This window comes from Xenopus laevis, chromosome 7L, assembly GCF_017654675.1.
Source record: "Xenopus laevis strain J_2021 chromosome 7L, Xenopus_laevis_v10.1, whole genome shotgun sequence".
Classification (NCBI taxonomy): domain Eukaryota; kingdom Metazoa; phylum Chordata; class Amphibia; order Anura; family Pipidae; genus Xenopus; species Xenopus laevis.
In genome coordinates, this window is record NC_054383.1 from 13,731,095 (window position 1) to 13,756,907 (window position 25,813).

At 41.8% G+C, this 25,813-nt stretch overlaps 1 protein-coding gene across 6 annotated transcripts in view; it reads left to right on the forward strand.

The window, feature by feature from the left end:
• The first annotated feature begins 669 nt into the window (after positions 1-669).
• ate1.L (arginyltransferase 1 L homeolog) overlaps positions 670-25,813 on the forward strand; it is a 61,038-nt gene continuing 35,894 nt past the window's right edge. The window contains exons 1-8 of one of the 6 annotated variants that reach the window (XM_018224216.2): positions 670-986; positions 5,958-6,021; positions 6,646-6,708; positions 8,000-8,103; positions 10,727-10,978; positions 12,852-13,063; positions 18,571-18,699; positions 23,398-23,526. In XM_018224216.2, coding sequence (XP_018079705.1) covers positions 902-986; positions 5,958-6,021; positions 6,646-6,708; positions 8,000-8,103; positions 10,727-10,978; positions 12,852-13,063; positions 18,571-18,699; positions 23,398-23,526 — 1,038 coding nt within the window. In that variant the 5' untranslated portion in view covers positions 670-901. 6 annotated transcript variants of the gene reach the window in all.

Consider the following 25,813-nt stretch of genomic DNA (forward strand, 5'->3'; position numbering starts at 1 on the left):
AAGACCCGAAGTCTAAAAAACAGCCAAAATTGAAGTCCTGAAGTGGCGAAAAGGCCCGAAGTCATAAAAACAACTAAAATTGAAAATGACCCAAAGTCACTAAAGGAGGTGAAGTTGAAGTCCTGAAGCCACAAGTTCAATTCCTCTGAATACCAATTTGGGTTTTTTCCATATTTTTAATCCCCTGACCACCAATGTATTATTGTATGTATAGGCCCCTGCCACCAATGTTTTTTTTTTAAAAAAAAAAATTCTCTTATTAAACTTGTAAGGGGGGCCCTGACCACCAATTTTAAAAAAAAAACTTTTATGGGGGGCCCTGGCGCCACAGTTTTTTTAAGTTATAGGGGGGCCCTGACCAGCAATAGCTTTTTATAACTTGTGTGTGTGGGGGAGGGGGGGTTCCCTTTTTTTAGTGCTGAGGTCTGTGTGGTCTTTTAACTGTGGAGTGGGTGGGATCTGGGGTGGGGCTTGTGGGCAGGGCCAGTGATTTATAATGGCGGCCGTGGACATGGTTGGAAGGGACTGTCAAGGGGGCACTGCAGTGAGGAGCAAGGATATAAAAGTGCAATTCTTGGGTCATGAAAGGGGGGTGAGGCTTGTGGGCGGGGTTTAAATATAGTGGGTGTGGCTAGGGTGGATGACAAACATTTTTTTTTATTGGGGGGGAGAATCACCATTCTACTTGTTGTGGGGTCTGATAACTTGAATGTATAGGGGCCCCATGATGATTCCAGATGAGACTCCAGGACCTTTAGCAATTGTCTCTGAGCGCCCATTGGTTTCTTGTGACTCCTCTCTAGCGTTTGTTGCCAGCAGAGGGCGCCTTTGAGCCCTGAAGGTTTGGGTATTGGGAGCGCGCTTGTGGCCCCTCAGCCCGGGGAAAAGAGCAGTAAGGGCAATGTATTCCATTTTGGAGTATAGAGGGCCAAAGATGGAGGCATCCTGCGGGTACTGCCGGGTAGCCGGGGGCAAAGCGTCTGACGGTGAGCACAAAGCTACTCTCATTATATAATACTTCCTCGCGGTTTATAGAATCACACCACAATGATATCTTGTTTGACAAACACGCCTTAAATGATTGCGAACTAATGAACCGAAGCTAGGAGGTATGTTGTGTGCCTGAGCTGTAGCCCTCAATTAATATGGCGCTCGGCACGGATTCCCTTACACAGTATGGCGTCCCCATTGGTCGGTGCCCTTATCTAAGATGGCGGCTAAATGGAATAGTAAGCCTCCTGGACTAAAGATGGCGCAGGGCGCGGTCTCAGTCGAGCAGGGAGCGCGCTTGCCTGTCAGAGTGACGAGCTTGGGTAGGGAGGAAGATGGCGTCCGCCGGCGGGGGTGCCCTGAGTATCTTGGAGTACTTTGGTGGGGAAGATGGAAACCGGTGCGGATACTGTAAGAGCGAGGCTAGCAACATGTCACACGGTAAGATCCTCGGCTCGGGATTGGTCCCTGGTTTGTATAGACCAGGAGGGCATTTGCCCAGAGTCCTCCAGCCTCACAGGGTTTCTCCTACTCTATAGACTGGGAGTAGATAAATATACAGAAGTCTTATATTATCCTATAACTATTGTCATTGGGCAAAGCATGTAGACATATAATGATCCATACTTTAAGTGCAGAGCCCACAGATGTCCATCATTCAGCTCCCCAGTCTCTACAAACCCCCCATGTCTCCACAACTCTCCTAATGTTTCTGTCTCCACAACTCTCCTCAAGTCAGCCCCATTGCATGCTGGGTATTGTAGTCTTATATTAAACTTGTCAGTCCGCAAATTGCTGAACAAAAACTACATTACCCAACATGCATTGGGAGACAAGGCTTGGCACATGTACAAACCAGCCAAAGGTCCAAGAAGTAGCCCAAATACGTACCTTGGCTAGTTTGTGCTTTTTAAAACCTGCCTGGGCTTTAAAGGGGACATTCACCCTAAGAAATAATTCCAAATTCTTTATGATCATGTTAACTGAGCAGCATAAACTTTACTTACTGCCCCACCTCTGTGCCTCAGGAAAAGGGCAGTTATTTGATTGACAGTTCAATTATTTAAATACCTTTATAACAGGTATGGATGTTTTAAAGGACAATTTAAGTTAAACTAAAGAAGTAGCTAGAAATGTTGTACATTATGTTTTGGGCTTTTGTTCCAGCCTCAGACAACCAAAGACCTTTAGCAGTAAAGATCTGTGTCTCCAAAGATGCCCCAGTAGCTCCCCATCTTTTTTTCTGCTGATTCACTGCACATGCTCTGTGCTGCTGTCACTAACTGAGCTTAGGGACCCACTCACAATATACAGTACACAGAATAGAAATGTCACAATATAAGACTGATTAGTAATTAATACAGATAATTACAACATGGCAGCACAGAAACCAGTGCAATTAGCATCAGAATTTAATAATCAGCCCTGTAGCATCAGCTTATATTACAGGGGAAGCTCATTTTCTGCTGGATAATTAGTGACGAGCCCTAAGTTTAGCTTCTCAACAGCCAATCAGAGCCCACTGAGCATGTGAGTGTCACAGACACTTTCCAAGATGGTGACCCCCTGTGACAAGTTTGAAGTCCTGGATCATTGCTGCTATTGAGAAAATTAAACTTAGGCTGGTGCAATAAGTTCAGTATATAAAACATTGCATTTTTAGCCCTATTCATTTTTAGGGTTTAGTTCTCCTTTAATGAAAAAAAAGAATTTGTGTTTCATGTTTAATCTGCAAAGGACTTTATGCAGCCTTTTGTGTTTAGGTGACAGGTCCACTTTAAATTAGTAGCCCAATTTGGCTAGAAAACCTCCAACCTGGCCACTACAAAGGCAGGGTGCAAAAAACTTTTCTGGCTTTAAAAACAAGAGTGCTGACCGTAACAACCACAGAAACACTTATCAACTGAAGCCCTCTAGTGGCTGGAGGTAAACACACCACACATGTCTCCCTGCCATCTGAGAGTAATAATGTAACCATGGCAGAGGGCTGCACTTTGAGTAACTTTTATATTGATGAGACCCCAAGTATTTATCATGCTGTGTAAAAAGTGGGGTTAATCATTGGCTGTGATGTTGCCCAAAGCAACCAGTCAGCAATTAGATTTCAGCAGTCAGAAGACAAAAGCAAGATCTGATTGGTTGCTATGATAAGCATTAATATGTTTCACTCTTCACTTTTTACACAGTATGATAAATAGACCCCCAAAAGTGTGCCAGGGACACCCTCTCTTCTGGCTGCAGCTAGGGTTGCCTCCGGGCCAGTATTTTACTTGCCTCGCCGGTAAAAATGCTGCTCGGTCACAATGTTATTAAAGGGTACCTGTCGCCCTAAGAAATAATTCCAAATTATTTTTTATCATGTTAGTTGAGCAAAATAAAACTTCAGTACATTTATTATTTACATTTTGTTTCCTTCAGTCTTGGTATTACACAATCACACAAGCAGGCAGGAGCCATTTTGTGGACACTGTTATTAAGATAAGTTGTATAAATCTTGTGTATGCACCCGAATGGGGGACCTAATCCCCATACACATTGCCCTACACAATTGCAGAGCGTGAGCAGTGACATCTAGTAAGTGCTGAATGGAAAGTGAAAGTAATTAACTGCCCCACCTCTATTCCTCAGGCATAGAAGCGGGGGCAGGTAATATTTGATTGACAGCTGAGATATTTAAACTCCCTTATAACAGGTATGGATGCTTTAGTGAAAAAAACAATTTGGGTTCCATGTTTAATTTGCAAATTACTTTTGTTATACAGATTTTTATGTGTAGGTGACAGGTCCACTTTATAATAGGGAAAAAACATAAAAATATAGGATGGCCAGTATTTTTTTTTTCCAGAAAAGATGGTAACCTTAGCTGCAGCCCTGAGCATTGGAGATGGACACTTTGTGATCGGGTTACCATGGAAAGCTTCTTTTCTTGCAGGGGTCATGGTCATTATGGGGACTACCATAGGAGAAGCCCTTTGTGAGATGGGTTACCATGGAACATGATTTGCCCACTATGGGACTAACTCAGGGAGATCCTTGGCTAGAGGGTGTCAAGGAAGGGGTTATGATAAGAGGCGCTTTTTCTGGGGTAGAAGTGTTACTATACAGCTTTTCAGGTCTGGGTTACATGTCCCCTACGGGAATGGACTGACCCAACATGGAGCTACAGAGGGTGTTTTCTTGGCCAGAAAGTGTATTTCAGGGGTGGTTCCTTGGACTGCTGTAGGAGGTGACTTTAGTGTGGGGCCTGGTTACAAAGTCAGACTGACTGTCACATTCACCTTCATTTATGTGCTGCCACATGATCCTCAGCTGAGTCTCATGTAATACACTGTAGCAGACACCATCGGGAGGAAGCACGAAAAGCATTGTGGGTAATGAGTCTTGGCTTGAAGAGAGCTGACCTTTTCTACACTTTTTCTACAGTCAGAACATAGCTTAACATTTGCTGTATTCTACAACAATTTTCAGCTGTTTTCAGTTTTTGTGCAGTTTTTTTGCAGTTTTTTTTAACGGCTATCTGCTTGCTACTGCTTAAAGGGGTGGTTCACCTTTAAGTTAACTTTTATATTGTTATAGAATTGACAATTCTAAGTAGGGATGCACTGAATCCAGGATTCGGCCGGGATTTGGCCTTTTTCAGCAGGATTCGGATTTGGCCGAATGCAAATTAGGGACAGGGAGTGAAATCTCGTGACTTTTTGTCACAAAACAAGGAAGTAAAAAATGTTTTCCCCTTCCCACCCCTACAAATTAGGATTCGGTTTAGTATTCGGCCAAATCTTTCGTGAAGGATTCGGGGGTTCGGCCAAATCCAAAATAGTGGATTCGGTGCATCCCTAATTTTAATCAACTTTTTAATTGATCTTTATTATTATTTTTTTTTTTTTTTTATAATTTATGATTTATTTGCCTTCTTCTTACTCTTTCAAGCTTTCAAATGGGGGTCACTGACCCCATCTAAAAACAAATGTTCTTTACAGATACACATGTATTGTTATTGCTACTTTTTATTGCTCATCTTTCTTTTCAGGTCTCTCCTATTCATATTCCAGGTCTGGGTTACATGTCTCTTATTCAAATCAATGCATGGTCTGTCAAACAGACTGCTGAAACTGTGAACTGGAGAGCTGCTGAATAAAAAGCTAAATAACTCAAACTACAAATAATAAAAAGTGAAAACCAATTGCAAATTGTCTCAGAATATCCCTCTCTACATCATACTGCAAGTTAACTCAAAGGCAAACAACCCCTTTAAAGTGGTTGTTCACCTTTAAATTTAAATGTTGAGAGTGATAGGGCAGGGCTCCATGGACAATTCCGCAGCGATCTGATGCGCTGCGAAAGGTGATGCGCAGGCGTCATGTCGGATGCAACGGAAATAAGGTAAGTAATTCTATTGTCGGATTGTGTCGCAGCGTTGACGCGTCACTATCTGACAATAGAATCACTAACCTTATTACTGTCGCATCCGACGTGACGCCTGCGTTTTTGCGTGGCGGAATCGTCCGTGGAGTCCTGCCCATAATCTGAGACCATTTGCACCATACTTTGATTTGGAAAAGAGACTGGAATATGAATAGGAGAGAGACTGAATAGAAAGACGAGTAATAAAAAGTAGCAATAACAATACATTTGTAGCCTTACACAGCATTTGTTTTTTTCCAAAGGGGTCAGTGACCCCCATTAAAAAGCTGGAAAGAATCAGAAGACTAACATTTCAAAAGCTATAAAAAAATAAATAAATGAAGACCAATTGAAAAGTTGCTTAGAATTAGCCATTCTATAACCTACTAAAAGTTAACTAAAAGGTGAACCACCCCTTTCATGAAACAATAAAACACAGGCCCATCTGTAACATAATAAAGGCTAATTGAAAGGTGAACTTCCTTTTGGGTCATATCTAGTTGCTATAGTATCATTGTGATATATTAATGTTTATATGTAACTACTTGCTGCTTTCTTCCCAGGAATGTGGGCCCATACCCTGACTGTGCAAGACTACCAGGACCTCATAGACAGAGGATGTAGACGGTAAGACGAGGGGGTGGTGTAGCTGGAAAGGCTCCGGAATCCATCATTTTGCTTCTTTTAAGTTGTGTGTTGATTCCGCCCTCTGTTTCCTGCATTGTTACATGTGTCTCTCCTATCAGTAACTCATCTCTTTATAAACCCTAATACAGTCCTTTCCCCACCCTCCCATTTCCTGCCATGAAAAGTCATATTTTTGTGCTTAAATATACAGTTATTCTTTTCCTCGCAGCTGCTCGGCATGTCTGTTCCTGCACGTGGTTCCCTTTATGCGAGTGTGAGCAGTCTCTTGGTACTAACACGTCTGCCAGGGGCCAGCCAGATGGCCCTCTCATCATTAATTATGTAGCCAAGCACGTCGTTTTCTACGCAGACCAGCAACATTTGGGTCAGCACATATATAATGATATATCAGTCTGCAATATGTATTCTGAGAGTGCAATTGTGGACTCGCCCCTGAGCTGCAAAAAGTCACAGGGACAAAAAAGCCTGTAAAGCAACCATTGTGCCATGTCATGATGTTGAGAGGGAAAAGTATATCGGCTCTGTCCCGATTTACTCTCACTCTCTCCCCTGTTTCTGTCCCATAATTCTGTCTCATATCTGTCCTATTCTGTCTCATTTTAGGAGTGGAAAGTATGTGTATAAACCTCTTATGAACCAGACTTGCTGCCCCCAGTATACTATCAGGTAAGCAACTGCTTATTATTATTCTTGTATTTATATAACCCTGACATATTCTGCAGTCCTTTTACAGAGATTATACACCCTTCACATCAGTTTTAAGTTTTGCACCAATGTGTGTATTTGCATTTCTGCATATAAGAGGGAGCTACCATGCTTGTTCTAGACTTTAGAAGAACAGCAGCCCCCGGTGGACTTAAACTGATTCTACGTACTACGGATGTTTGTTAAAGGAGACATATTGTGTAAAAAATAAGAATGTACCAGTGTGTTATGCTTATTTAGATATAGAAGAATTGTGTTTAAAAAAAGTTTCAGGCTGATTTATTGAATATTTCTGCAAAAACCCTAATAATCCATCCCTTCTCTTCCACTTTTTGCTCCCTGAATTCCCAGGCTGTGCAGGGGAGCCGGTGGCACTCAGCTCACTGCACTGTAGGACAGGAACCAATCAGCAACTAGCAGGACCTGATAGGGAACTGAAGCCTGTCTGAGCTTGTGTGACTGCAGGGCTGTGATTGGCTGTCCCCCTCTTACTGTGCTTCTGGCAGGGACTGTTAGGACACGCCCATCCCTTATTTGAAACACTGGCAGGGACCAGAGACCATCTATAGGGAGCTCCAATAAAGGGGCTATTTCTAAAGATAATAATTTTTAGCACCATGTAAAAGCAACACTATATATTACTTATTATTGCCTTCAGAATTACGTTTTTTTAATTTATCCTATATGTCTCCTTTAAAAACATGTTTCTATGAAGGTTAGCATCCGTAACTCTTAAAGGAGTGGTTCACTTATAAATTAACTTTTAGTTAGCCAATTCTAAGCAAATTTACAATTGATCTTCATTATTTATTTAATTATATTCCTCTTTCTTCAGACTCTTCCCAGCTTTCAAATGGGGGTCACTGACCCCATTTAAAAAAAATGCTCTGTAAGTCCACACCTTTACTCATATTACTATTCAGACACTCCCCTAATGATATTCCTGTCTCTTATTCAAATCAATGCATGGTTGCTAGGTGTAAATTGGACCCTAGCAGCCAGATTGACGAAATTAAAAACTGGAGAGCTGCTAAATAACTCAAAGACCACACATTATAAAAATTTAAAAGCCAATGGCAAAGTGTTTCAGAATATCACTCTACATCATACTAGAAGGGAACTCAAAGGTGAACAACCCCTTTAAATATACACCACTGAATATAAAGAGCTACTAGAAACATTTATTTTCTTAGTATTGGGTTCCTTTCATTTATATAACTCCAGCCTATAATTTATATAATTTTGCTTGTAGGTTGTCCACCTCAAATTTCCATCCCACCAAGTCCCACAAGAAGGTGCTTAAGAAAGTGCTGAAATACCTCCATGTTGGGGAAGTGTCTCATTCCAAGGATGAAGGTAAGAGAGCCTCAACCTCTGGTTTGTGTGGCTCAGGCTAACTCAGTCTAACTGTACAAAGTGTATAGTATTCAGTATTACAAAAATAAAGCAGCCCCCTATAGACTTGACTGGAAATCTCTTGAAAAGGACCCATTTCACTGCCAGCTTAGAAAAGCCTGTCTGTTGGGCAAAAGCGGTCGGGAAAGGCTCAATGCACGGGCCAAAAAAGATAAAGTCGTACGAAACAAAGGTTCAAACTATTTTCAGATAGAAGATTTCTGTCGGCTAACAATAATATCTCTGCACGTATTGCCTATCTGACTATATCCATGTCACTACTATTTGTCAGACATAACGTTTGTACTATTGCTGTCTGTCAATTAATGACCAGAACATTTTCTGATTTGTTCTTTTTACTACTTTTTTTAATCTAAACAGTTAGTTGTAGGTCGGGTGATTGCAACACTTTCATTCATCGGACATAGGATTAAATCTGCATATCTATGGCCAGCATAAGCCATTTTGATCGTCTTGCATACAGCCACCTTAAGGGTAAAGTCACACCTGGAGATTCGGGGAGATTTAGTTGCCCGGCGACTAATCACCTCTTTTTTTTGGGCGACTAATCTCCCCAAAATGCTTCCGCGTGCTACAATTAAAAAACTCCTGCAGCATGGCACTTGCGGCGCTTCATTTTCCGAAGTCGCCTCAGATAGTTAACATAGTTTTTTCATTGTAGCAGGCGGAAGACAGGAGGAAACCGTTTGGGGAGATTAGTCGCCGGGCGACTAAATCTCCCCAAATCTCCAGGTGTGACATTACCCTAAAGGGATACAGTCATGGGAAAACATCTTTTTATCATAATGCATCAGTTAATAATTCTGCTCCAGCGGACTACTGCACTCCATTTTTCAAAAGAGCAAACTGATTTTTTTTTTTATATTTAATTTTGAATTCTGATATGGTGCTAGACATATTGTCAGTTTCCCAGGAGCCCACAGTCATGTTATGTATGTTCTAAAGTCACTCTTAACTAGGGATGCACCAAATCCACTATTTTGGAATCCTTCGCGAAAAATAAAGCTGAATACTAATTTGAATCCTAATTTGCATATGCAAATTAGGGGTGGGAAGGGGGTTACATTTTTACTTCCTTGTTTTTTTGACTAAAAGTCATGCAATTTTACTCCCCACCCCTAATTTGCATATGCAAATTTGAATTCAGATTCGGCCGAATCCTGCTAAAAAAGGCCGGATCCAGAACCGAATCCGGGATCCAGTGCATCCCTACTCTTAACTGCTGTACTGCAAATTTGAGTGATATCACCCCTCTACCTTCTCGCCCCCCCTCCCCAGCATCCTAACAACAGAACAATGGGAAGGTAACCAGATAGCAGCTCCCTAACACAAGATAACAGCTGTCTGGTAGATCTAATAACAGCACTCAATAGTAAAATCCAGGTCCCACTGAGACACATTCTGTTACATTGAGTAGGAGAAACAGCAGCCTGCCAGAAAGCAGTTCCATCCTAATGTGCTGGCTCTTTCTGAAAGCACATGACCAGGCAAAATGACCTGAGATGCACCTACATATTAAAAAAAAAATACACTTGTTGGTTCAGGAAGAAATTTTATATTGTAGAGTGAATTATTTGCAGTGTAAACTGTGTAATTTAGGCCTTAAAACATGACAGAATCCCTTTAATTTGGTGACTATCAAAGCTAATTACAGAATGGTTGATGTGCTTTACTGCACTGGTGCAAAAGTGCCATGCTTTCTAAGTTGGCCCCACTCACTCCCAAGGCAGGTACACTGACAGACTATAGCAAAGAATTTTGTGTGCACAATCTGGTCTGTAGGAAGCAACTTACCTATAAGAAACTTCTGCTTTGGCCTCTATTACATTTTTTTTTATTTTAACCATGAATTGATTAAATGGCACCTGCTACCCTAAAATAGTTTCTCCTACCAAAGGCGTGGGCTGATAGAGCCAAGTGCTCCCTCCCAATACGAGCAGCATAGCACTTACTAGGGGCATTTTTTGTAGAAAACAATAGCAAACAGAGCCCACAAGGGAAATTTTACTTTGCTCGATGCCCTTAAGCGTGCAACAACATTGCAGCTCTGACTTCCCATCACTAATACCTTTCAATACACTTTCTTTAATAACTGCTATGTAAAACTAATTAGCTTCCTTGTTAAATAATAAGGTACGTTTTCATCGGATTGGGGGCAGGCCAAGGGCCTTGTTTAGGGCTATTACAAATTTACTGGCAGCTACATTGCCAGTAAATTTGTAATACCGGCCCCAGCCTTGGCAGGTGTTTTACCAGCTATGCCGGTAAAATACCGGCAGGGTGGCAACCCTATTCGTGTCACACGAGCTGAACACAGCCGTCTCTATCACTGGGGAGTAGTAAGTACAGTGCTAAAGACAAGTATAAAAATATTTAATTTATAGGTAAGTCGTGAAAATAGTCCTGACCTAAAAATGCCAAAATGTATGCCACAGCTGTTTCTTTTTACATGAAAGTGCATTTTGTGTTTCTGATGTTTCTCTCTCTAAAGCAACTCATAGAAAACTGGGTTAAAAAGCGCCTGTGAAACTGTTTAAAACCCTGTATGTGGTTTATTTCTCAGGCACTTCAGGAGAACCAATGGATTCCCAGGCAGAGAGTCCTGTTTCCTGTAATGTTTCCATTCTGGACAAGTCTGAGATCCCAGAGGAGGAGCTGAAACCACTGAATATAGAGCAAGAGGAAACGGAGAAAGATCGAGAGTCTGACAAGCAGGAGGCAACTCATGTCAGCAGCCCCGGCCTGTGTGATAAGGAGGAACACTGCATACAGAGTGCTGAAGGGGAGACATGCAGTCATTCAAACCCCAAGCCAGGTTTGTGAGCAGTGTGATCGAATGGGAAACCTATCAAACAATGCTGATAGGCACTTGAGCCTGGTTTCTCTAAAGCTGGCCATACATATGGTGATGGGGAGGTCGCAAAATGAGCGAATCTTTCCCCAATATTCCCACCTTGAGGTGGCTGATATTGGGCTGATCTGATCATGGGCCCTAGGACCCAATGATCGGATCATTACGAGGTGAAAATGGGCGGTTGGATCGAGGATCGCATCAACGATCAAATGCTGTCCTCAATCTGACAGGATTTTTTTTTCTTTTAAAGGTAAGTTTTATTAGTAAACATTTAAAACAAAACCCAACGAAACAAGCCATATACATGACAGGGAGTCAAGCATGAGGTACAAGTTGACACACCAAGTAGTGTAACCGTTAAAGCTATAGGGGGGGGTTAATTGGACACACCAAGGAGTAGCGTATGTGCGTTGGGGTAAGAGGAACAATTTGCTCCACACTGGGACAAGGAATGACATTACTAACTTGTGTGGGGTGTATGGAAACTTCCCTAAATCAGGTCTCGCCAGAAAGAGGAGAATCCGGGTCAATATCACACCATGGACCCCAGACCTTGTCAATTTTGGTGGGTGAACTTCTAACTTTGCATATGAGTTTGAAGAGCAGGGCAGCATTGTTAACCAGCTGCATACAAGCTCTGAGGGAAGATGGAAAGTTACCCATCCAGTGCATCGCAACAGTTTTCTTTGCATAAAATAGTAAAATACCCAGTCTTAAAATGGTGTGTTTGGCAGGAATTACATCCTCTACGACCCCCGGGAGACAGACAGCTGGTGTTATTACCCTTGGGAAGTCCAGGTTATCCGCCAGGTAATTGATAACCTGGGTCCAGAAGTTAAAGATTTGCGGACATTCCCGCATCAAATGGAAAAAGTCAGGTTCCTGGCACATATGGCAGGCGTCATCAGGGGTTCAACCCATTTGCTTAAGTCAGATGGGAGTTACATAGAGATGGTGTATGGTCTCATATTGTATTATCCCATCAGTTAATAGTGCTACTCCAGCAGAATTCTGCACTGAAATCCATTTCTCAAAAGAGCAAACATTTTTTTTTTATATTCAATTTTGAAATCTGACATGGGGCTAGACATTGTGTCAGTTTCCCAGCTGCCCCCAGTCATGTGACTTGTGCTCTGATAAACTTCAGTCATTCTTTACTGCTGTACTGCAAGTTGGAGTGATATCACCCCCACCCTTGAAATACACGAGCCATAAATATCCTCTAAATTATATCCTTATAGGGGAAGGAAACCTAGTTGGCGCAAAAACCCTCCCCCCCCTCCCGTGTGTTGCCCACCCTCCCTCCTCCCCCCTGGCCTACCCGTCCTGCTGGGCAAATGCCCCTAACTTGTTACTTACCCTTCTGCGCAGGTCCAGTCCAGGGAGTTCACAGACATCTTCTTCCACGCGATCTTCTTCCTGCTTTGAATGGCGTTTTGGCGCATGCGCAGTAGGAGCATTTCGCCGGTACGGATCTACTGCGCATGCGCCTTAGATCGTACCGGCGAAATGCTCCTACTGCGCATGCGCCGTTCAAAGCAGGAAGAAGATCGCGTGGAAGAAGATGTCGTCTAGGTTTCCTTCCCCTTTATAAACGATGCTTAGTGATGTCATTGGTTATTATCACAGCTTAGTGATGTCATTTCTGTCACATGACTCACTGAAACTTGTGTATTATAATAAATAAAGTACCCCCTGGGGCAAATTCGGAGGATATTAGTTGTCAGCTCAGAGTTCTATGACCTCTATATATGGTTAAGGAACGCCGCTGTAACTTGTATTTTACAAGAGGGGGTACCTTATTCACTATATTTTTTTGTATAATTGCAAATAGGAAAAGGTGCAGATGTAACCAAGCCACCCTGTAGAAAAGCCAAGGATATTCGGAAGGAGCGTCGCATGCAAAAACTCCTGCATCAACAAACTGACAAAGCCTCTTTGCCTGAACGTCCTTCCGCAAAGCCAACCTGTAAAGCCAAAGGCAGCAAGTCTGTAGAGGACTTTATCTCTGTGACCCCTCCAGAGAATGCCGCACACCACCTGGAGGTATGACTTTACTCGCTTCATGATTTATTTTAATTTTGCTTGCTACCTTCAGTGGCCACTTGCAGCTCCTCTCTGCGGGCCTGTAAAGTTGCTAAGCATTTACCAATAGCAACCAATCCGGCGTTGTAGACTCTTCAAAACTAACTGCTGATTGGTTGTTATTGGCAGCTGCACTTGTGCAGTTTAGCACCTATGTTTATAGTATTCATAAAGTATTAAAGGGGAAGTATACACATATGCACTTTTGTTGAAAATGAGCACTATAAGAAAAAACTACTGTATTTTCCTCCTTTTTCTCTACCTGTACTCTTTATCTCATGTGGTCAGCAGTTTGTTAGTTTGCAAACAGATAGAAATAATGATCTCTGTATCAACTACCTGCTCCCTTCTCAAAGATGTTGTTGTTTTCAAGCTTATAGATAAGGAGGAAATCATTATGCAGAGGCCTGATCTGTGGACTAGTTATTTGATTTCAATTACTGTTTCTTCCTTCCAGGCGAAATCTTTTGTCTCCGAGTCCTCAGTTTATGGTACCTCCAACTCCTCTGTTTTTAAAGAAACAGTAACACCAAAAAGTAATTTTAATATTGTGTATCAAAGTAATATTATATACTGTTGCTCTGCACTGGTAAAACCAGCCCATTGCTACATAGCAGCTTATTTATATAAATTATAGTGGTGTTTCTGAATCAAACACACAGCTTTTACCAGTGCAGGGCAACAGTATATTATATATTTTAAAACGCTTTTACATTTTGATGTTACTGTTCTTTTAATATACTAATTAGTATAATTAGTTTGCACCAAATCCAGGATTCGGGCTTTTTCAGCAGGATTGGGATTTGGCCGAATCCTTCTGCCCAGCCGAACTGAATCCAAATCAAAATTTGCATATGCAAATTAGGGGAGGGGAGGGAAATCGCGTGACTTTTTGTCAGAAAACAAGGAAGTAAAAACTCTTTTCCCCTTGCATATGCAAATTAGGGTTCAGTATTCGGCCAAATCTTTAGCGAAGGATTCAGGGGTTCGGCCGAATCCAAAACTGGATTCGGTGCATCCCTAATACTAATGTATTTTCCATGTTAAGTACACAACATACAAGGCATTTTATCACTGCCAAAGCTCAAAAATATAAACTACATCCTTTGGTAATTCTAAACTAAAATCAAAGTTAAACTAAATAAACCAAACACAATTGGAAAACCTAAAACAACTTATATATCACAAAGCACAAAGCTGTAGAATAGCTGCTGAATCGAATCCAAACTCAACTAAAGTATTGTTCTTAGAAACAGAATTCCTTCTGCCTTATCCTCCTTCATAGAAGTTCTGATTGGATTATTTTCAGTGCTTGTATTTAAAGTTATTAGGAGTCGGTAAGTTTTTAGTGACTTCAACCCAAAAATTGCTTCTGACTCTACAGCTCCTGCTTCCACAGCTGTTCTTAAAATAACCGGAAATTGGAAAGTGAATATGCTTTTAATTTAGTGCAAAACAGAACAGATATTTCTCAACTGAAAACAACATACAAAAAGTATGTTAAGCACAAGCCCCAAAATTAAGAGGTATACTCGGCCTTTAAAAAGGTGCTGTTGTTTTATCTGTGCACTATTCCCACCAGAGGGCGATGTGGGGCTGTAGATATTGCACTATAAATTCAGCTTTGATCAACTCTGTCCCTTTTTGGTGCTGCTGTCTGTGCTGTTAATGTTGCAACATGACTTTCTGTGTTTTCTTTATACTGAATTTTGAAACCTGCAGAGAGTGAAAAGCTGACGGCTCCCAGTGCTGTGTGATCTTTACAAGTCTTGTCCCATACTGAATCAATTTTAAGGGGGGGTGTTGCTTCTGCGGACCTTCAGCCCCTAACGTAGCAGGGGCCCTGTCTCGTTTGTTGTCACATCTAAGAAAAAATTGTAGATTTGTTGCTTGTACAGTCACCAAACACAAACATTAAAGTGAGACCATCTCTGGGTTTTCTCACATTAACAGCTTCTTCTGATGTTTTTCCTTTGCTCCAGTTCTTTTTTTTTTTCAAACTTATTCCAGGTTTAAAGGGAAAGTATGCAAAAAAAATTGTATCAGGGTTTGGTAATTTGTGGCCATGTTAAAAAAAAAAAAAATAATAAAAAAAAAAGTTGGAATTTTAGTTCAACCACTTATATTAAAGGGAAAATGTACCCCATTTCTCATGAGCTCATTCAGTTGGGTTTATGTAGAAATGATGCAAAAACACTGTTGAACTGCCAAAAAAAGATAATTTACCTATTGTTACACAGATACCTGATTTCACAGATTGAAATGAAACCATTTTAGTCTGTCTATGCTCTGCCTATGACCATCCTTAGTCTCACAGTTTAATGCAATTGCTCTCTCACCTTGTTCTTTGAAGTGATGGATTCTGGGACTTGGACGTTCTGGGCATGAGTATATACATAGCAGCAGTCAGTTATCGCCATCAGAAGGGTTGGTTCTGGGTTTCTGCAAATATGGCCTATGACCTGCTTCGTGGGCAATTAGTTTGCCGACCCTTGCATCACTGCTGTGCACTATCCATTATGGTAGAGTCCTGCATCGAGACGGGAACCTGCAGAATACCTGCAAAGTGGTTGCGTTTCGAGCAAAAAGTCCCCGATTCCTTGGCCATGCGGGCAGTCTGTGGATAACCTGGCTGGGTACCCAACAAAGGTTCGGCCTTGATCGCTCCCATCCACCCTTGTGGTTCTTCCAGTTTTTAAAGATTCAGCACTGAAGTGATGTCCCTTCCAGGCAAATGCGACATCACTTCCGATTTCGCTTATCTCCCAGGCCGGAAGGTTAGTTGGCCTATTGCGTGTCGGATAGTGGAAAAATGCCAGTCAAATTTGGGTTTGGCTTGCTGGTTTAGGTTGCGGGTACTGGTTGGCTACAGGTTTCAAAAAAATGGACCCACGCTCAACTCTACATTATGGTAAGCAAATGAAATTCAAAACCCAGAATCCATCACTTCTACACGTGTCACTGTGAGGGAGGGGTTGAATGACTCTGCCAGCCTAAAGGTGGCCATCCGCAAAGATATTTTGTACGATATTCAGTGTGTATGGCGAGATGAGCCATCCAATATCCGCAAAAGTCTTGGATATCGATCGGTCAAGTTGGAAAACTTTGATCAGGCACCTTTGTAGGCAACAAACATCAGCCGCTGTTTACTGCTGAATCGTCAGATACAGGTAGAATTCTATTGTTCCTACATATATATCTGACAGTTCAGCTCTGAATGTCTGTATTAAAAACGAATCGTGTATGGCCAAAGATGGGTGGGCAATTGGCCCGTTTGAGTCTGAGTCAGGCTATATAATATATTATATTGTTTTAGGCAGTTCAGACAGTGTTTATGTACCATTGTTTATATAAACATGGTTGAATGAACTTGTTTCATAAGGGGGGGGTATATTTTCCCTTTGTGTGTTAAAAAAAATTGAGCAGCACAGACAATCCGGTGACACCTTATTTTGTACAATGGGAATTTAGCTTTGCCTCGGGACATTTTGGGTTTTTGCGGTGGCTAGAAATAAGATAGGGCAAACGCTCTCCTCCCACACTCTTCATCGTGTCAGTAAGTGTTTCTGTCATGTTATGAAGACGAACTGTTATATTGTTAGATAAATCGCTGGTGATTGCAGCCATTATTAGGGCTGTTATTATGTCCCCTCCATTGGTAGACTGACAGCAGCACGAGACTCTTCAAACAAACAGGAAATGGGTGTTTTGTATAATTGGTCTTTTCTCGTGGTTGAGCTTTTCATTATAGGCCCAACTTTTTTTGGCCTTGGGCAAATCATTTCATTTCCTTTTGCCTCAAACCCCACGACTTTTACATCTGAAGAGCTGGGATTGAGTGTACTTGTAAACTGCTGTATTGTGCACAAACATCCAGTGTCTGGCTGGGTCTTCCAGGGCCAAGAATCGGACACCTTGGGTCCTCACACACAGCAATCAGATGTAGCTAGTGTAGGTCAACCGCCCCCTTCCGTGAGTGGTGTGCCGCATTCACCACCAGCTCCCTGATCTTTCCCATCCTGTCCCCCCACTTCTGATTCTGCTCATTGCTGTTGTTGTTTATATACTTACATAGTAAGTTAGGTTGAAAATAGACTAACACCCACCAAGTTCAACCTTTTAAGTATATATAACCTGCCTAACTGCCAGTTGATCCAGAGGAAGGCAAAAAAAAACAAACATTTGAAGCCTCTCCAATTTGCCTCGGAGGGGGAAGAAATTCCTTCCTCACTCCAAAATGGTAATCTGACCAGTCCCTGGATCAACTTCTACTATGATCTATCTTCCATAACCATGTTTCTAAACACCATCCAACCCCTTCTTAAAGCTATCTAATGTATCAGCCTGTACCACTGATTCAGGGAGAGAATGCCACCTCTTCACAACACTCACTGTAAAAAATCACTTCTGAGTAGTTAGACGGAACCTCTTTTCTTCTAATCGGAATGGGTGCCCTAGTGTCAGTTGGATAGACCTACTGGTAAATAAATCATTAGAGAGATTATTATGATCCCCTTGAGCACACCCTTCGACTTCTGGAGACTTCATAGATTGGCAGGTTGGCCGCAGGCATATAAATCATCATGGTGTGGGGGACTAGGTTGGATTAAGATGGGTTAGGATTGGCATGGGTTAAGGGTTTTTCACTTGTGCACATTGAGCGTCACTCAATTTTCACGTCACGTACATGCGAATATAGAGAGGGTGTCCTGTGCTCTGTGTACATGTATGTGCTGATTTGGTCCAGTGTGTGGGTGGCTGATTTGAGAAAATGTCCAGTCTCTCTTGATGGTGCATGGACCTTCAAGTTGACTTAACTAAAACAGCCAACAAAATACATACCACCGAGTTTTGTTCGTGGTGTATTTGATGATACACATGCTTTTATACACTTTTCATTGTGGGAAAAAACACCCACAGTTTTTGGGTGGAGTTCCCCTTTAAAAAATAAGAAAGCCGTACGTGTATACTTTGTTTCTGTGGCATGATTAATTGTTTATACCATCTGGAGCTTTCCAAATTTGTCACAATTATTTTTGGTCTTTTTTTTTTTAATTCTCTTACATTGTGTCCTGTAGGTCAGGCCGGGGGCTTCCCATCACTATAAAAGTTTCTGGGGGCGTGCATTTCAATCTTTTGAATTTGCACAAAAGACTCTAAGGTTTATTGGGTTACTGGGAATGTTGCAAACCATCATTGTCTGTGCTGCACTTGGTAGGAGACCGAAACAAAAAGAATTTAGACATACGCCACATTTACCCTTTTGAGTATACTTTCTCTTTAAAAAAACAAAACAAAACCCTGAGGTTTGTTTTATTGTGTGGGCCATTGTAGTGCGAATGGCAGTTCTTGTGTGGGAATCTCTGCTCTTTGCCTTTCTGTTGGATTTGACTTTGACTTGAATTTGCTTATACTTGCCATGACAATGTGGGATTCTATAACGTCTGTATCTTTCACTCCCTCTGAAGGTAAGACTTGTGAGGTCTTCTCCTCCCAGCTCCCAGTTCAAAGCGAGTTTTCAGGAGTCCTACCAGGTGTATAAACGCTATCAAACAACTATTCACCAGGACCCGCCTGATAAACCTACCATAAGCCAGGTTAGAAGGCCTTGCTTGAAATTTCTTCATATCCTGGAAATCCTATACATTGTAGCCAACCTAACACAACTCGGAGGTGATGAACTCATCTGCGCATTGCAGCTCAACACAACTCAGTGCTTCTCTAGGGAGGGGGGTGGTCTTAAAGTCCATGTTCACATTGCAGCTCAACACAACTCAGTGCTTCTCTAGGGAGGGGGTGGTCTTAAAGTCCATGTTCACATTGCAGCTCAACACAACTCAATGCTTCTCTAGGGGAGGTCTTAAAATTCATGCGCACATTGTAGCTCAACACAACTCAATGCCTTTTCTAGAGGAGGTCTAAAAGTCTTTCTACACATTGCAGCTCAACACAACTCAATGCTTCTCTAGGGAAGGTCTTAAAGTCCATCTGCATATTGCAGCTCAACACAACTGAATGCTTCTCTAGGGGAGGTCTTAAACTTCATGCGCACATTGCAGCTCAACACAACTCAATGCTTCTCAAGGGAAGGTCTTAAAGTCTATTTGCACATTGCAGCTCAACACAACACAGTGATTCTCTAGGGGAGGTCTTAACGTCTATCTGCACATTGCAGCTCAACACAACTCCATGCCTTTTTAATGGGCGGTCTAAAAGTCTATCTACACATTGCAGCTCAACACAACTCAATGCTCCTCTAGGGGAGGTCTTAAAGTCTATCTGCACATTGCAGCTCAACACACCTTGTGTACCACAAGGACTGATTGAAGACTGATGAACCAGCCATGAGCCATGCTAGAAAGCCTGAGAGGTACACACCAACTGTAACACCTTTGCTCTTTATACAGACTACACAATACGCTTATACACCTTTACAAATACCATGTTTTTGCTAGATCTGCTAGATATCTGTTGAAGCACCTAGTATTTCTTAATTGCTCATTTCTGCCTACACATATTTCTGTTCTTCCACCCATTTAATTTCATACATAGTGTATAGGTTGGAGAGAACATGATCAATTTAGAGATTACAGAGCATGTTGCAACAAAAGATCTGTTTATAATGGTATGGCCCAAAGCCCAATGTGGGCGTATTGCTGTGTAGGATCTGTGACAGGTGTTAGGAATATGAAATCACTGAATTATAAATTATATTAAAGGTAAAACTAAACACATTTCTGTATGAAGGCATAGTTTATTGTGTACACAGAACATGCTTGCTTTGAATTGGTGCTTACATGCCTCATCCCAAGTACCTTTCAAAAAGTTTATCGCCTTGAATCCTCATTTTAGAAATGCAAACGGTGCCATTTTATGTACCTTCCTGTCTTCCCTCAGAGAAGGAATATTTTGTGCACATAATTCCCTAATTTACAGCTCATATTTATCTGCACACCAACAGTAAACCTGTCTGTAAAGCATTAGCAGCAGAATGTGAGTGTTTCGTCAGTGGAGTAGTGTTAGTAAGATCCTTTTATGTGATTTTTTTTTGGTATTCAAAGATTGTGAATAGCACATGTCTTCAACCCTGGACCAAAACATAAAACATAGAACTTTAACAAAGGCTCCATTGCAGGAAAATTTTAAAAGTTAATAGTGTCACTTTTAAAAAATACTTTGAAAAGAGCCAGAGGAAGGGCCGACTACAGAGATGAGCCTAGTAGCATGTGTGTAAGGCAGTACTACTCAGTCCGGCACCCTGCCAGTTTGACCCCCTCATATTTCCCACCTCTCTGTATTTGGTTTGTATTGAGAGGACCCCTTCCGATTGCTTGTCCTCCGCTGGACTCGGCTTTCTGTTCACTTCTCCTCTCCTTCTCCAATTGCGCACCCCCAGTTGCGGTCGAGACACGTCTCTCCTGCCTACCCCTAGTACCGCTTCATGTGCCGCATTATTATAGTATTTATTGGATTTACCAGTGTGAAACAGGATTTCTGTCCGGAAATAAAAACTCGGGTGTACTTGGTCTTGCACAGTAAGTAAGCCCAGATAAACAATTACTCATTAGACAGGTGACACGTAATTTCTTCATATCATGGACATTCTTTATGCTGCAGTCTGCCCAAAACAACTTGAAACTTCTTTTAAGAAGGTGTTGAACTCCATTTGCAGATTGCCACTCAACACAAATCAAAGTTGTGTTAACACAACACAGACCTTCTATAGAAAAGGTGCTGAACTCCATCTGTGGATGGCTGCTCAACACAACTCAAAGCTTCTGTAGGGAAGGTTTTGAACTCCATCTGCAGATTGCAGCTCAACACAGCTCAGACCTTCTATAGAGAAGGTGTTGAACTCCATCTGTGGATGGCTGCTCAACACAGTTCAAAGCTTCTGTAGGGAAGGTGTTGAACTCCATCTGCAGATTGCAGCTCAACGTAACTCAAAGCTTCTGTAGGTAAGGTGTTGAACTCCATCTGCAGATTGCTGCTCAACACAGCTCAGACCTTCTATAGAGAAGGTGCTGAACTCCATCTGTGGAATGCCGCTCAACACAACTGAAAGCTTCTGTAGGTAAGATGCCTACTTCATCTGCAGTTTGCTGCTCAGACCTTCTATAGAGAAGGTGCTGAACTCCATCTGCAGATTGTAGCTCAACACAATTAAAGCTTCTGTAGCTGCTGAACCATTGCATGGATGGCCTGATCCTTAAGGCTCATCACTGCACATTTCTGAACTGTTGTCTATAGGAATAAACCGCTTTTACCATCTTGGACAGCTGGAGAGTAAAAAAAAAAAAGTTTATAGACTGTTTTTTTTTTTAAACTTGGATCAATGTTGTGACCAAGTTCAGCAGATTAATTTTCAAAATTATATTAACGTCCGTCCATGGAATGTGCCTTTTTCTTCCTTCTAAAAGAAAATTGCTGTTCAGGGAGTTGGGCCCCCCCCCCTGAAAGGTCATTTTGTGGTAGAGAAAACATCCATGAGTGGTTAATGCTTTTCATTGTGTAGCTGCCGTGGTGTGTGTGTAGGGTGACTGATCTGTACGTTTCAGAGGTCAGTGTTTGTGTGACGGGGAGCACAATGCCTGCCTTTCTATCAGCCAGAACGTAGGAGGGGTTCCATTTGCAAGTTATTTTTTTTTATAGTTTGATCTGCAGTTATTCATTGATTGTGTTTTAAAAAGAAACATCGGTTATGGATTTGTGTCCTATAAAAGGGAGCATTGTGGTCATAACTGGGTTTCAATCTGCCATTCCCTCTTTTCTTATCGTTGTCTGGGACATAAACATGGACTTTACACGGCAGAGATGGAGCCCTGAATACAGGCTTTCTTCAATGCACCTGGTCCTCTGGGGTCTGTTGGCTAAAGGCTAACTACTACTATCGACTCTGGATCGCCGGATGGAGCCTGTTAATGTGTAACTTCCCCCTCTCTTTAACCCTTACCCCAGAGGGGACTGCACAATAGAGTACGGCAAATATCCGTAATGTAAAATCTTTATAATGCTAAAATTGCTTTAAAAGCTTTGGTGAATAGAAGGTCACAGTTTTGTGATTTTCTAACGTCTCCAGTTCTCAGGGGGAGCTTCTGCCTGTCCAGAACTCATTATCTACAGTTACTTTATCAGAAGCCAGCTTAAAGGGCCAGTACACCCTCCCATTAGGGTTGCCACCTGGCCAGTAAAAATTATGGTTGATCCCAATGTTATTAATAGGAAAAAAAGATAAATATATAGGAATTTTCCTATTTTCTGTTTATTTTCCACCTACCTTCCTTCTGCTTCTTGCTAGCTGGTGCACAGGTTTCAGACAGGCCCTAGCACTCATTTTAAAGGAGAAGGAAAGTCATCCTGCACTTGGTGGTGCCAAATGTTAGGCACCCCCAAGTGATTGTATTTACTTACCTGAATCCCTGGGCCGGTGCTCCTATCAGCAGAAAACTGCACCAGCCCGAGGTTATACCAGTGAGCACCACAGAGCGATCCTCTTCCGGCTTCTTCTTGCTTCAAATTTCTCGGGGCAAACACATGCGCAGTTGAACGAAATAGCCGACTTTTTAGTTAAAGTTCGGCTTTTCGTTCTACTCATGTGCACCCATGCGAAGGAAGAGGAGCGTTCCGTGGTGCTCACTGGTATAACCTCGGGCAGGTGCAGTTTCTGCTGATAGGAGCACCAGCCGGGTTTCAGGTAAGTAACTACAATCACTTGGGGGTGCCTAACATTTGAACCCCCAAGTGCTAAACTACTTTCCTTCTCATTTAAGCAGCAATGTTACCAAAAATTTAAATACTATATTATGGACCTTGATAGATTTCTAATCCGCCCTTAAATGTATTAAGATTAGGGATGCACCGACTTCTCTATTTGGGATTCAGCCAAATCCCCAAATCTTTTGTGAAAGATTTGGCCGAATACCGAATCCTAATTTGAATATGCAAATTAGGGGCAGAAAGGAAAATGTGTGTGTAGGGGGGGAAATGTTTACTATTTTTTTTTTTACAAAAAGTCTAGTGATTTCCCTTTCCTGACCCTAATTTACAAATGGAAATTAGTATTCGGATTTGGTTTGGCCAGGCACAAGGATTCAGCCGAATCCTGCTGAAAAAGGCCAAATCCTGCCTGAATCCCGAACAGAATCTTGCATTCGGTGCATCCCTAATTAAGATCCCCTTTAACTGTATAACCTCTATATCAGGGTATCACAGCACCCCTGAGCAAGCTCGTATTCAATTACTGCTTCAGTGCAATGGCTCATCCCTTGTCTGCTTGGCTTTCCTTTGCCCCGAAGGTCAAGTTAGTCCCAGTCTCCATGGAGGACCCTGAATTTGTCTCGTCCTTCGACCGTTCTGCAGCCCTGTATGCCAAGTACCAGATGGCCATTCACAAGGACCTCCCTTATCAGTGCAGCCCAGACGAGGTACGATCCCTGCCTGTCTGATCTCCCTGTATGTTCCTGTATTTCCATACTCTTCCTCATTTCCTTATAGGCATGCACTGAATCTCTTTAAAATAATTGATCAATTGCCGTATGGCTTAAAGGGAAAATTTACCTTCAGCAACGTAATATGTTGCACATAGAAGTAAGCAGAGCAGCTCTGCATTTGGATGAGTTGCACTTTTTATTTTAAAGGTAAACTAAACTTTCCCTTTAAATCTTATGGAGATTTCTTTGAATCATGAAAAGATAGATGGAAACCCAGTGCAGCTCCTTGCATAACCATACTTGTTAATGAATATAGATGCAGGCAGCTGGATTTCATGGATCACCAACTGGCGTTTGTTTGAGCAACTTTCATAAATCAGATAAAAGATTATGAATCGGCTTATATGATAAGAAAATCTCAGGAAGTAGGAACTACTTATTATAATGGGCAGCTAATAGCCCAAGTGCAATGATTCAGACATCGGCCCTTTATACTATTCCATCTTAACTGGATAACAGCCTTAAACACCAAAAGCAGGATATTGTTTATAGCCCATATCTGCTTTTGTTCCTTCATCTTTTTTTTATAGTTTTAGAACTTCCTTAGTGACCCAAAATTAGATTATATACCTCATTTTATGTTTTTTTTTTTCCTTATTTTATGAGGAAATTTCACTGTATTCAATGGGGGATCACCATTAACATTATTTGACCCTATTTTGTGGGTTCTGACCCAAGTTAACAATCTGTGCACCAGTATAATGGCACAAATTGTGATTTCTAGCTCAGCGATGCCCAATCATTGGCTCGGGAGCAACCAACCCATTGGATGTTGCTCCCAGTGGCCTTAAGTAGGGGCTTATTTTTTTAAAATTAAGACTTGGAGGCAAGTTTTAGTTGCATGAAGACCAGGTGTATTGCCAAATAAAGTTTCCCGGAGACTGTCATTTTGCATAAAGTATACCTAATTGCTAATAACAGCCTTATTTGGTACCCCAGGAACATTTTTTCATACTTGTGTCTCTCCCAAACTCTGTTTACATTTGAACATGGCTCAGGGGTAAAAAAGGTTGAGGACCCCTGTTCTAGTTCCATGGGCTGAGGACTAAATGCTCAAAATCACCCCCAATCAGTTTGAATGGCAATCACCTTAGGTAATGGCATATTTGGCAGAATCCTAGAGCTTGTTGCTAGATTCCTAAGTGTTTAGCCAAACCATGTCCAAAACCCTAAATTCATGGGTCAAAACTCTGGATAATTGAATGGGAATATGCCAACTAGGATTCACATTTATTTTGGTAAACCTGAGGGACCTATGCAAGTGTGGGGAGAACATACAAACTCCTTGCAAAAGGTGTTATGACTTGAATCCAACCCAGGGACCAGCGTTGCAAAGCCTCAGTGATCACCATTTAGTTAGAACGTTTCTTAGACACCAGTTCTAAATGTATTGATATCTACTTTACATCTTTATAGTATAAAAGTATAAGAAGTTCAAAAGCAGATACTGTTAACTGAATATGCAGGCGGCCTTTAGTTGGATCAGTAGCCTCTGGCATTTTGGCGCTGACACCTGGACTCTCCTCTCCAGCCAGGACTTGCTTTTTAAAGGAGATGGAAAGGTTCAATGAAGAAGGACGCCAAAAAGGAAGCCCCCACCAAAGGAGAAGGAATAGTTCAATCATAACGAGGGGGTGCCAAATGTTAGGCACCCCCCTGTGATTATAATCTCTTACTTGATATCCCGGGCCGGTGCTCCTGTTAGAAACCTGCACCGCCTGGGAACTTCTCATTGATCAATTTGCTTCTTCCGCTTCTGTATTCATCACTGACCCCTGGTTGATGAACAATAGAATGAAAATTAAATTATTTTGGCTAAAGTTGGTTTTTTCACTATATTGCACATCTACAAAGAAAGTGGATTGCGTCATGGTGTTTGCTGAGAAGTACCCTGGGTCGTTGCAGTTTTCTGCTAACAGAAGCACCTGCCTGGGGAATCGGGTAAGTGATTGTAATCATGGGGGAGTGTTGAACAAGTGGCACCCCCCCTCCCAAGTGATTTAACAATTCTATCTCTGTTAAGACCAGCTATTGCCCTGTATCTGGCCATTTCAGTGAACTTACTATGGGCAAAAAAACCTTGTCACCCTTTTGGCACCGGCAGCCCCACACCTACATGGCTTACGCCCATTGATTGCTCGATTCTAGATTATCTATTCGAAATAAAAAGGCCTGTATACTGCTCAAAAGAGATCCTATAACAGCGCAAGGCATCCCAGGA